This window comes from Myotis davidii, unplaced genomic scaffold (assembly GCF_000327345.1).
Source record: "Myotis davidii unplaced genomic scaffold, ASM32734v1 scaffold148, whole genome shotgun sequence".
In the NCBI taxonomy this organism is placed as follows: Eukaryota; Metazoa; Chordata; class Mammalia; order Chiroptera; family Vespertilionidae; genus Myotis; species Myotis davidii.
The window spans coordinates 4371381-4385139 of record NW_006299479.1 but is presented as its reverse complement, the minus strand read 5'-3'; the positions used below and the strand labels follow the sequence as shown (position 1 = coordinate 4385139).

General features: G+C 43.6%; 1 protein-coding gene across 1 annotated transcript in view; it reads right to left on the bottom strand.

Moving 5' to 3' along the window:
- SIAE (sialic acid acetylesterase) overlaps positions 1-13759 on the bottom strand; it is a 41272-nt gene that overhangs the window by 26649 nt on the left and 864 nt on the right. Inside the window, 2 exon segments of the mRNA XM_006775085.2 lie at positions 2668-2843; positions 10116-10277. Coding sequence (XP_006775148.1) covers positions 2668-2843; positions 10116-10239 — 300 coding nt within the window. The 5' untranslated portion in view covers positions 10240-10277.

Sequence of the window (13759 nt, the reverse complement as noted above, 5' to 3'; positions counted from 1 at the left end):
TACGGTCTTTTTTTTCAATAGTTTTATTCATTTCAAACAGGCCGGATTTGGCCCGCGGGCCGTAGTTTGCCCACGGCTGAGTTAGACCCTCGTCTTACACCATATACCAAAATTGACTCATAAAGAATCAAAGACCTAAACTTAAGAGCTAAAACTATAAAACTTTTAGAAGACAACATTGGGGAAAACGTCCATGACATTGGATTTGGCAACATTTCATGAATATGACACCAAAAGGATAGACAACAAAAGAAATAAAAATATAAATTGAACTTTATCAAAAGAAAAAACTTTTGTGTATCAGAGAACACCCTCAGGAAAATGAAATAACAATCTAAAGAATGACATAAAACATTCTCAAATCATATACCTGACAAGTGATTATTACCTAGAATATTTAAAGAATTCCTACAATTCAACAACAAATAACCCAGTTCAAAAATGGGCAAAGGACTTGAATAGACATCTATCCAAAGAAGTCTTACAAACGGTACTCAGTATCATTAGTCATTAGGGAAATGCAAATCAAAACCACAATGAGATACCTCTTCACACCTACTAACATGGCTATAATTAAAAAAAAAAGGGAAAGTAACACATGTTACTAAGGACACAGAGAAACTGGAACATTTGCATATTGCTGGTAGGAATGCAAGATGGTACCGCCAGTGTGGAAAATGGTTTGGTCGTTTCTCAAAAGTTAGACACAGAACTAACAGGTGGCCCAGCAATTCCATTCACGGGTATTTTTCTAAAAGAATGGAAAGCAGGGACTGGACCAGATATCTGCACACCAATGCTCATAGCAGGATTATTCACAATAGCCAAGAGGGGGAGGCAGCCTCGGTGTCCATCAACAGGTAAACGGATAATCAAAAGGGGGCATATAAAATAGAATATAATTCAGCGATAAAAAAGGATAAAATTTTGACATATGTTACAACACAGATGGACCTTGAAAACGTTATGCTTGATAATCCGGACACAAGGTCAAATATGATTCCACTTCTATGAGGTAACTAGAATAGGCAAATTCATAGAAGGAAAGCAGACTAGAGGCTACTAGGGGCTGGAGGAAGAAGAAAAGGGGAATTATTGCTTAGCAGGTACAGAGTTTATGCTGAGGGTGAAGACATAGTTTTAAATAGAGATAAGGTATGGGAACACACAGGATGGTGAATAAAAGGTGGGGCAAAAGTAGGTTTACAGTTTGAGTGTGTGAAACACAATATTTTATTTTTCTTGTATTATTATTATTTATTGATTGTATTATTTTCCATATGAACAACTGTAAACCTACTTTTGCCCCACTCTGTATATTTAATGGTTAAAAGAACAACTACATTTATTTAAATTTAAGCACATTTTTATAAAGTATATTTTAAAAACAAAGTCTCAAAAATACCAAGTGAGAACACAGCTGCACCAGAGGGGGATGGGGGAGAGCTGAGTAGGCAGAAGCACCTGGGGATGAAGGTTGGATGTTTCAGTTAACAGCAACGGAAAATGAGGATTCCAAAAGAGCAAGCGTGAACATGGGCTGCATTAGTAGAAACACAGTTCTCAAAACAGGGGAGGTGACCATCGTATTGGCCAGACCAGTGCCGGAGACCCGAGCTCTGTTTGGGGCCTCACCCCGGAGAGGACAGTGGGAGCCTGGGTTGTATTTGGGGAAGACTGACTAGCATGGTGAAGGATACAGAAACCCAGGACACCTAAGGATCAGCAGAGAGAATCAAGAATGTCTTTTCCCATTTAGCAGGACCTCGTAGCTACTCAAAGAACCAATGCTGACAAAAAGGAAAAAAAAAAAAAGAACTTGAGGAAAGCAGGGTTTTTGCTCAGCTTAAGGAAGAACTTCCATTTCTCCTTTTTCCTTTCTTTTGTTTTTTCAAACTGCCCCTGCCCCCCAGCATCTAACATGCCTCCTCACAGCAGCTCCAGACATTTTTAGTTAGAATATAAATACACTTACATGGTTCAAAACCTATCCAACCAAGTAAATAAGTAAGCAAACAACCAACCAAACTAACAACAACAAAAAACAAGGAGAGAGAAAAAAATACCAAGTGATTTGCTCTAAGCCATACCCTAGTAAAAGGCTAAGCCAACATTCAATCTTATGTTTTCAATCTCCATGACAACAGAAGACAAGTAGTGCACTAGTTGCTCAGCATTAAAACAACATCAAATTGTTTTGGTTCCCGAGGCTCTTACCAGAACTCATCTGCTAAGATCAATCAAAAAGAAGAGTAATCTCCTTTGTCTTCAATTTGTTATGAAGCCTCTGTTACCATCAGGTACACTCTAGCTTCTGCCTTTAGCTCAGGAGTGAGGCCAGAATGCCCGGTGCACTGACCGTACACTCACCGTGACTGAGAAAGCAGCTTTGGGGCCACATCTCCAGTTCCTATCCTGGCTCCCCTATTAACTTCGACCTTAGGCGGGTAATTTAATCTCAGTGATCCGGTTTCCTAGTCTGTGAGATATGAATAAAGTACTTACCTCATAAAGTTGTCAACTCCAACAGGCAAAGCACTTAGAACAGATCTTGGCACCTGGTAGAAAGGTTTCTATCTCTTTCTCCTCCTTGCGTTTTCTTCCTCTTTCTTTTCCTTTTTCTACAACATTAACATTATTTATTATCCCTGAGACTCTGAAAGTTACCTGTGAAACCGTCATCTGCATGTTACTTTGCCCACTGCAAAGCCAGACATCTCCGAATAAGACATCATGAACTCCCACAGTTAAGTTCATTTTTTCAAAAGTCTGCTGTGCCGTCACTTTATAAGGTCCACCAGGCTTCATCGGGTCCAGTACCACCATCCATTTATCAGAGTGTGCTGAAATAATAACAAAAGGCTCCGAGGAATTAATCAATCGATTAATTAAAATTAAAGCCCGCTCCTGTCACGCAGCATACTCATTTGTGGCCATGCCCAGCGTCAGTGATCAACTGAATTCGAAGCTATGAAAATTGGCCACATTTCAGACAAGCGAATAGAAATAACAGCAGCAGCATGCCTATCCTTAATCTGTGCCAATCCCTTCTTACTTTTTTTTTTAAAATATATTTTATTGATTTTTTATAGAGAGGAAGGGAGAGGGGTAGAGAGCCAAAAACATCGATGAGAGAGAAACATGGATCAGCTGCCTCCTGCACACTCCCTACTGGGGATGTGCCCGCAACCAAGGTACATGCCCTTGACCGGAATCGAACCCGGGACCCTTGAGTCTGCAGGCCGACGCTGTATCCACTGAGCCAAACTGGTTAGGGTCCCTTCTTACTTTTAACTGAAGCATTTACAAGGGAAATAAATTAGCCAGTTGTAATCCTAAATGAGGACAGGTAAAAATACAAAAGAAATTAAAATTCAAGGGAGTTTAATAAAAACAAAATAGAAATTCTTACTGGACTATCCAGCTGTCAATATTAACATAACCATAATCTAACACATTTGCACAGTGCCCCAATTAGAGAAAATCATTTGTAACCTGAAAGTTCCCCTTGCCTGATGGTATCATCTTTGTCCTCAATACCCCCACCTCCTCCCCACATTGCTACCAAGGATTAATACTAGCAGCAGTTCTGTCAACATTTAAACAGGTGAGTGGAGAAGGTGTCACATAAAGAAGTACTGAAAGGCATATACATCAGTCTCTCTGGCCCAGCCAGAGTGGCTCAATGGTTGAGCATCAACTCATGAACCAAGAGGTCACTGGTTTGATTCCTGGTCACAGCACATGCCCGGGTTGTGAGCTCAATCCCCAGTGGGGGTCGTGCAGGAAACAGCTGATCCATGTTTCTCTCTCATCAATGCTTCTATCTCCCTCTCCCTCTCCCTTCCCCCCTCTCTAAATTCAACAAAAACATATATTTTTTAATTAGTCTCTCTGTGAAGAAGACATTTAGACTTACCCAATTAATTATTTTCAGAATTATTTCCCAGACTTAAGGTTTTCAGGCTCAATTAAAGCGATGAAAAGTTACCCAAGACCCTATTTCGGAGATTCCTAGCATATTCCTTAGGAACCACCTCCCTACCACCTTCCTACCTCTCACCCACTCACGCCACCACCTCTGCAAACATCATACTCGGAAACTTAAGAAAAATATCTTCCAAGTGGCAAAATTATGCCTAGGAGAGCCAAACAACATGAACAAAGTTGAACAAATGAGAGTGAGAAAATAGAGAAGTAACCTTTTAAAAATGAATCTTCTTGGCATAATGCAGAAGAATAGCAACTGATTTATAATTTCATGTAATTTCAAAGGAAGAGAATGGTAAGAACTGGAAATGAAGCCTCCCGAAGTTACTGTACCAGCCTGTAAAAAATAATAACTACAAAAATACTACCCAAGTGACTATTAGTGACTATTAGGAGCCAGACAGGGTGCTGAGTTCTTTCTAATCAGCAAGAGCTAAGCAGAAGCAGGAGAAGTCCAGATGCAGGACAGGAGACCAGTAAAAGCTCAAACCATAAAGGACCGCTCATTACTGGGGGGATGCCCAAGACCCCCCAAGGCACCAGAGACAGGATGCACGATGGCTCCTCCGGTCAGCACAACTGACTCATTTGCTCGGCCCAGCCCTAAGAAGTCAGTTAAGCCCAGGACCAAATGCCTGCTCCTGTTTTTATACCTCTGAGAGCCAGACATCATCCTGTTAGACGTATAACTCACCAAAAGCAGGAAAGGCACTGCTCTGGAGGCAGTGGGCAGCGGGTACAGACTGTGTCACACAGGTGCCTGCGCTCCGTATGGCTCGCACTTCCGAGCGGGCAGACACGCCAATCTGTCCCAACTGCAGTCTTGCCGAGGTCTTTCCAGGCTCCCTGCACTGACATCTCTCACTGGAGCTCTGTCCTGCTGCCACCAGCTTTGCTCATTTAGAATGATAACGTCGACCCCCCCCAGGAAACCGAGGACAGCTATCTTTTAGCTTTTTACGACGACACAAGCCATTCCTCGTCGCTGCTGTTAACTTGATATTCACTCCACCTCCATTCAGGCAATATGGCTGGTGAGGAGGACAGCCGTCACCAGAGTTTCTGGAAGTTTTGCTGCCCAGCAATAAGATGAATAAGGGAAGGGGGGGACATTTGGGAAAAACATCCTGCCAATACCATTCCACTGCAGGGGGGGTGGGGAAGAGCTCCCCCTGCAGGAGGGAAGAGAACTACAACTAAGGCCTGAGCCTTATTCCTAAGCACTGGTCTGAGGAGACCTCGGAGAACTTGCTCTGTTCTAGTCCTCAAGTTCTTTTAGTTTCTAGCTTTTACCCTCTCCCCTCTACAGAAACATAAACTCTGATACAGTAACGAGTGTTACGGAAGTTAACTGCCAGGCACGGCAAGGGGAAATCGGATCTACTACAGGGAGGTTACTTATGGTCGAAGTAACTCAGAAACCATCCATTTAAAACAACGAGGACTGCCCAGCTGGTGAAAGAATGACGAGCAGTGACCTATGAACCAGGAGGTCACGGTTCAATTCTCGGTCGGGGCACCTGCTTGGGTTGCGGGCTCCATCCAGGAGCGGGGGTGTGCAGGAGGCAGCCGATCAATGATTCTTTCATCATTGATGTTTCTCTCTCTCTCTCTCTCTCCCTCTCCCTTCCTCTCTGAAATAAATAAAAATGTATTTAAAAAATAAATAAAACAATGAGGATTTACTCCCATGTAAGTATATACACAGGAGAGCAGTCACTGTGTAGACCAGTGGTTCTCAACCTGTGGGTCACGACCCCTTTGGCGGTCGAACGACCCTTTCACAGGGGTTGCCTAAGACCATCCTGCATATCAGATATTTACATGACGATTCATAACAGTAGCAACATTACAGTTATGAAGTAGCAACGAAAATAATTTTATGGCTGGGTCACAACATGAGGAACTGTATTTAAAGGGCCAGAAGGTTGAGAACCACTAGTGTACACTGTTTCTTAGATCAAAGGCGAGGGTGGGCTTATAAAGGCAGAAGCCACCTTGTTTCACAGGAGAAGTGATTGTCCTTGGCCTGTGAGGCAAGGACTAGTTCAAGTGGAGCTCATCACAGGATGATGAAGTCCGGCTGTAGTTTTTAGAAACTGTGTGCATCCACCAGGTCCGATAGGTTGAGTCCAAATAATAAAACTGAGTCACTGACCACAAAGAGTTAAAGTTCACTGTCCAGCTGGCTTCCTGCTAATCCTGGGGGGCTTGCTGAGCAACAGTTGCTCTGGCTCCTTCTTCTGGGCCCTAATCACTTGCTATCCTGCAACCTCTTTTCCCAATCCAGATGCAGGTTTCTGTAGATTTTCGTCACATCCGAACCTCTGCTTCCTCAGATCTTTCTTCTCCCATCTAGGAAGTTTCATCTCCTTCCTTCATAACACAGCTACTTAGAGTGTGCCAGGCACTCCATCCTGTAAATGACAAGCTCCCCCCAACCCTTCCAATCCCCCCACCTCCTCATCCCACTCTCCCGTGACACCACAAGAAAGCCTTGCAAACTGACTGGGGCTTTGTGTTTTCATGTCTGACAGCATATCTGGTGGCCTATTTACTGTTCTATTTTCTCTCCACATTCCAGCAAAAGACACAGGTAAAGAACACTCTATCTCCATTTCCTCTACACCTCCCTGACCAGCCCCCGTCTAAAAATGGGAAGAATAAACAATCAAAGGGGAAAAAAAAAATAAAACAGTTTGTCTAGAGACATGATTAGTCATGAAGTGCTTTCTTTTTCTTCTTCTTGCTATTCACATCAGATGTTAATTATTTTTCAGGTTGTTGTGCCAAATCTCAGAAGCCAAGAACAGAAAAAGGAAAATTATCCACAACCTTTCCCTTCCCACAGGGAAACACCTAGAGCTGGAAGAAGCCACCCTCTCACATCCCACACACAATCCTGGCACTTCTCCAGTTGCAAATCACTTTCGTGATTTGTGAGAGTGACCTGGAGGTAAAGGAAGCTTTACAGGCCCCTTTCCTACCTGCATTTATTCTGTATAAAGTCCTCCACCACCACCAAATATAAATGTTTAAAAAAACAAAACACAAAAAATACTTAAGTACTTGTTTATCAGTAAAACTGTTTATGCAAGTTACTTAAACCATAGCATGCTATGGCAGACACGCCCTGAGATGACCCCAATAAGGCACACCCTTGTATAACCCTCTCCGCCTAAGTGCAGGCAGAACGTGTGATTTGCTTCCAACCAACAGAAAATGGCAAAGGGGATGAGATGTCATTCTCATGATTAGGTTACATTACATGGGAAACATAAAGGGTTTTTATAGATGTGATTAAAGTCCCTAATCAGTTGACTTTAATAAAAAGGGTGATTATCCTGGGTGGACCTGACCTAATAAGGTGAGCCCTTTAAGAGTATCTAGAGACCTGGGTAGTTTTGTTCAGTGGTTAGAGCATTGGCCCATGAGCCAAAGGGTCACAGGTTTGAGTCCCAGTCAAGGGCATGTACCTGGGTTGCAGGTTCAAGCCCTGGCCCTCATTGGGGCCCAGCAGGAGGCAACCAATTAATGTGTCTCTCTCACATCGATGTTTCTCTCTCTCTCTTCCTCCCTCCCTCCTTTCCACTCTCTCTAAAGAAAAAAAAAGAAGTCAACGGGAAAATCATCTTTGGGTGAGGATTAAAAAACAAACAAAAATAAACGAGTATCTGGAGGTCAGAGGTGAAAGGAACCAAGATGCAGCCATGAATCCTACAGGCACAAGGAAATGAATCTGCCAGCAGCCTGGGGAGCTTGGAAGTGGGTCATTCCCCAGTTGAGCCTCTGGATGAGAACACAGCCCACTGATGCCTGGATTTCCGCTTGTGAGACCCTGAGAAGAGCACCCAGCTCAATGACAGCCAGGCTTCAGATCTATAGAAATTGTGAGATAGCAAAGGTATGTTGTTTTAAGCATCTAAGTTTGTGATAATTTATTATGTAGCATAGAAAACTAGTATGCATGCTAACACTGCAACCAGGAACTGTTTCTTTTCTAAGTTAGAGACAACCTATCTGTTTGCAGACACACCCTCCTCATTTTATCATCCACATATGCATTCCCCATGTGTGCGAGAGTGAGAGGATATATGCTAATATCCCCAATTTTATTCCTGTGTCTGAATCGCCATGCATCATTTGACAATCTGAATAGGCCCAGTACCTGACTATATTCCCAACCATCCATCAGGTTTTAATTTTCCCAATGCTGTAGTGCCGGTCTGCCAGACAAAAACCTTTATGTTATTAAATTCCACTTTGCTGTGGGCGCCTAGGGAATACAGGTAATACGTTGTATATTAACAGAGATAGACAGTGGCAAACTGAGGTCGTCTGCCTGGAAAACCCCAGAGTCCTCACTGATATTTAAACAGACGTCAGCCCTTCAATAAACCCTGTAGAATTTCCTACATAGCCACCGTCTTTATTCCAAATAACATTTTATTTTTTTTACCTCATGGGCAGGACAGAGCAAGATGCAACTGAAATAGGCTTGTGGCTCTACACAAACTAAAACACCCTCGCTCTCTACCAAGCAGATGTGGAAAGCCTAACAAACAGATCTACGCCCACCACCACCATCTTTCTCTCTTCTAGACAGAGGCTCCTCTGGAAGGCTGCTAATTCTCAACTTCTTGACCATCCTCACAGCAGCAACTGCCTTGGGTCAAACCTTCCCTGTCTATTCCCTGAACCTCATAATAGCCGGCTAACAGGTCCCACCACTTCTGTTCTGCTCGATCTCCAATCAGACTCCCACAGTGCTGCCAGAGTCATCTTTCTAATATACAAATCTGATTTCTTTTGTACTTAAAAGCCATCCATCCAATACTCCTTACCAATGACAAACAAGCTTCCTTATGTATCCAAACTTGTCTCCTGTCAACCAACGCTAGTCACGTACCCCAGTGTTCCAGACAAACCTCTCCATGAGCCATTTCTCCAATGGCCCAAGCTCACTAGTGCCTCCGTGCCTTTGCCAGGCGAGTCCCTCTGCCTGGTTTGCCCCACTCATCTTTCAAGATAAACCGTAGCCTCACAGCGGTTCTCAACCTGTGGGTCGCGACCCCTGAAAATACATCCTGCATATCAGATATTTACATGACGATTCATAACAGTAGCAAAATTTACGTTGTGAAGTAGCAACGAAAATAATTTTATGGTTGGGGGTCACCACATGAGGAACTGTATTAAAGGGTCACGGCATTAGGAAGGTTGAGAACCGCTGCTTAGACTAAGCTAATTATCCCTACTAAGCACTCCCCAGCACCTAGTACTTCTCCATTGTGGCACTTACATATTTCACAGTAATTGCTATTATTTTTCTGTCTCTTTGCCTAACCTATTAGCTTCATTAAGGGAGAGACCACATATGTTTCGCTCATCACTGTATCACCAGTACCTAACACAGTATCTGCCACATAGTAGTCACTCAGTAAATATTGGAGTGACTGACTAAAATAACAGTAATAACCATAACAACAGCTCACATTTATTCAGTACTTCCTGTGTGCCAGGCACTGTTCTAAGTATTTTATATGTGCCAATTCATTCAAAACCCACATGGTCTCAAATACTATGATCTCACTTCACATATAAATAAATTGTGACACAGAGATATTAAACGACATGTCCAAGGTTACATAGCCATGAAGAGAGAGAGCCAGGACCTGAATCCAGAGAGTGAATTTGAGAGCCTGGGTTCTAACCACTCCTCCACACTGCCTCTCCTTTATATGTGATTCGGTTCAAATGCCACCTTCTGTGTAAACCTTCCCTTACCATCCAATCTGAGGTAGATGTTTCTCTTCTGTATCCCATGACACCCCATATACACCTTCATCGCAGCCGTTATCACACTGCACTATGTAACTCAGTGTCCGTTCCTGTTATTCCATGAGCTCCTTGAGGACAGGCACTTTGACTTAGTCTTAATTTATATCCTCAGTGCCTCGCACACGGTAAATACGCAAATAGCTATCAAATAGCTATTATGGATGGATGGATGGATGGATGGATGGATGGATGGATGGCATATAGAGAGCGAGCTTGCATTTTCAGATAATCCAGCAGGTGGCAGAAGAAGATAAAAGCTCCACAGAGAATGGGGGCTGCCGTACCTGCCACATGAGTCACTTTCTTCATGACGGTTTCCTGCTCTCGCCACAGAGTCACCGTCACTGTGGCTTCAGGTATGCCATAGCCCCAAATCACTGCCCCGGCAGGCTCCTTCTGTAGCACCATGTAATCACCGATGTAGGACGCAAACCGAAAACCGGCACCTAGAGAATTCAGCAAACAGAAGAGCATCACTGGGAAGACTCGTCACTGCTTGAGTCTGGTTAAAGAGCAAGGAACATACGGTCTTTATACAAAAGCATTTGAATATACCCGGTACTTTTCATCTTCCAAAACCAGATCTTATTCCTCCCAATGAGGTAAGCAGCATAACAAGAACAGTTCCCAACAAGATACACCACAGCACAAGACCAAAAAGGAAAACTCCAAGAGCCCAGGGCAACCCATGTCCTACACACGTCGTCCCCGTCAGAGCTGCTGACCTGCCTTTGCTCTCAGGCCCGGCCCTACTGCTTGACTCTCTCCTCCCAAAGCATTAAGATGCTCCTTTTAGGCACCCTACAGATGGTGTTTATGAGAAAAAGAAATCTCTTCCTTCCTCTACTTTCCATTCCCACTCCTACTCCCGAGTAGCAGGGAATTAAGAAGCTTGCCTCCCTCCAACACAGCCCTCTCGAATCTCCCCCCGCCCCTTTCCACCCTACCAGGGTGAATGTCCCTCGAATAATTCCCCTTATTATGGCTTTTTGAAAACCCACTGAAAATGCTAAACAAGCATTTATGAATATCTGCGACAAATGTGCTTCCTTCGAAGGTAAATTCAGGTGAACGAAGGTGGAAAAAAATAAAGTCAGTGAGAGTTAGAAGGTCACAGTGTCTTTACAAAGGTCTTCTGTCACCACTTTACCCATTTCACAAGCTAAATTATGCACAAGGAACAGGAGAAAGAGCACTCGGAACTGTGGATTTTATTCTACAGTCACTAACAAGACTGAACAAGAACTCACTTTAACAAGATCATTCCTATTTTTAACATCCAGCCTATATAGAAGTATTTCATTAGTAACAAGGTCTACCCAAATGATCTCAGCGAGCTCCTCATCAACACTTAAAAGGGGGGGGGGGGACTTAAGTTACATCTTTGTCTCAATAAAACAAAAACAAAAATTCCCCTAGAAGAAAATAATGAACACTATTAAAAAAATTTTTTTTAAAGATTTTCAACCAAAATGATAGGCAGGAAAGAGAATCAGACCTAACAAGGTTGACATTTCCCTCCCTAGAAGCTACCTGTGAAGATGGCCCCTTAGGCGATACGCTAAGGAGCAGTTAATGGGGCCTCCGACACAGGCTCGGTGGCCTATTTGTCCTGCACTTCGAATAAGAACCCGTCCCTCAACACCCTCCGCTCTCTCTTCTGAGTTAGTTCCATCATGAGACCGACATGACCATCAAAGTTCACGCAGAAGATGCGTGGCTGCCTGCACCCAGGGGAGTTGCATAAGCACAGTGCTGGCAGCCTGCGGGAGGGAAGGGGAGCAGCACGTCTGTGGGAGGGCCTTGTCTTGGGAAGGTGCCTCTTATGAAACAAAGCTGAAGGTCTCCAAGCTAAGCCGAGAGAGGGTGGAGGTAAAGGGATGAAGAAATCTGGCTGCCACTGGCACAGGAGGCGGTGCACATGGAGGGCCCCAGATGTGTGCAGCCTCCATCTGAGGCTGAAGGAAACACCTTTCCAAATGAGTCCATCTTCTCCAACACATGCATAAGGAGCCTATTTTTGTGCAGGCCTCTATTCTGAGTTAAAGAACGTTAGAGGTAGCCCAGCTGGCGTGGCTCAGTGGTTGAGCAACGAACGACCTATGAACCAGGAGGTCACAGTTCGATTCCCATCCAGGGCACATGCCCGGATAGCGATTTCGGTCCCCAGTCGGGGGGGGGGGACGTGCAGATGACAGCCAATCGATGATTCTTTCTCATCATTGATGTTTCTATCTCTCTCTCCCTCTCCCTTCCTCTCTGAAATCAATAAAAATAAAAAGAATTTTAGAGGTAGAAAGATCGTTCACACCCAGAGTTTATAATCATGGTATTTACTGCCCAACAGACTGAGACCCAAGTAGATTAGGTAATTTAAAAATATAGCTTGCATATTAATTAACTCAACAAATATTTATTGATGCCTACTATGTGCTAGGCACCATTTAAGCATGGAGAATATAACGGGGCGGGGGGGCACATAATCATTGCCAGCAGGGAGCTTACATTCTATGAATTCGCTTACTTGTGGCAGGCACTGTGCTAAACACACTGCAGACATTAAGTTTCTTTGGCCCCGAATCACATAGGTGGTTTATGACAGGACTAGAAACCAAGCCTCTTGATTCCAATGTTACTGCAACTTCCACTCAGTCACAGTTCGAAACTGGCGGTAAATCAAAGGGCATGTTCGCTGTCCTTATAAAGCTTACATTCCAAACTGAGTGGCCAGTGGAACACTTCAAAGGGATGGAGCAAGGAGCAAAACAGGAGGCCACGAAAGAAGGCAGGACTGGGAAGTTTTTGTCAAACAAGAAACTTAGGCTTAAGGTTTTCAATTTTTTTTTTTTTTAGGTTTTCAATTTTTCCTTCATTTGGATATTAGATTTAAAAACAACAACAACAGGAATTATGCCCTAGCTGGTTTGGCTCAGTGGAGAAAGCCTTGGCCTGCAGACTAAAGGGTCTCAGGTTCGATTCCAGTCAAAGGCACATGCCTGGGTTGGAGGCTCCATCCCCAGTGAGGGGTGTGGTGCAGGAGGCAGTCAATCAATAATTCTCTCTCATCATTGATGTTTCTATCTCTCTCTCCCTCTCCCTTCCTCTCTGAAATCAATAAAAAAAAAACAAAAACAAAACAGGAATTAGTATTCTGGGGGAGAGACCAGCATTAAAAGCAGACTGAGCCCTGGCCAGTTTTCCTCAGTAATTAGAGCATCGGCCCACATATTAAAGGGTCTTGGGTTCGATTCCCAGAGCCAATCCATTTGTCTCTCTCTCATAGATTTTCTCTCTCTCTCTCTCTCTCTCTCCATTCCTCCTCCCTCCCTTCCACCCACTCTGTCTGAAAATCAATGGAAAAAATATCCTCGGGTGAGGATTGTAAAAAAAAAAAAGTACATAGACTGAAGAAATTAGGACAGTGGTTACCTCTGATGAGGAACACCCAGAGAATCTCAATAAAACTGGCAGCATCCTATCTCATATTGTTTCATGGTTACATATATCTCTGTACATCTCAAATATTACATGGTAAATATGAACACAGGGAAATGATATGAAGGAAAGAGTTCAGGATGTGCAACCAAATGAAGAAGAAAAATTCAGAGTATCCATCAACAAAAAAGAGCCAGTGGCAATGAAGGTGATGTAAGGATATGACCTAAAGGCAAAGATAAAATACAGATATCCAAGCTAACAGCCTTTAACCAAGAAAGCGAATAGAATAATGGCCCTACTCTCCTCTTCACCTTCCTTCCACATCATAGGTTAGATTCAGAGGTCACTGTGGGAGGCTGAGAGAGAGAAAGGTTAGTTTACACGCCGGTTAAAACCCAGGAAAAAGCACCCATGGGCTGCAGCTTGTCTGAACAGGGTACTTAATTGGGTTCTGAGGGAGAGCAGCAGTCACTTTTCTGCACTCCAACCA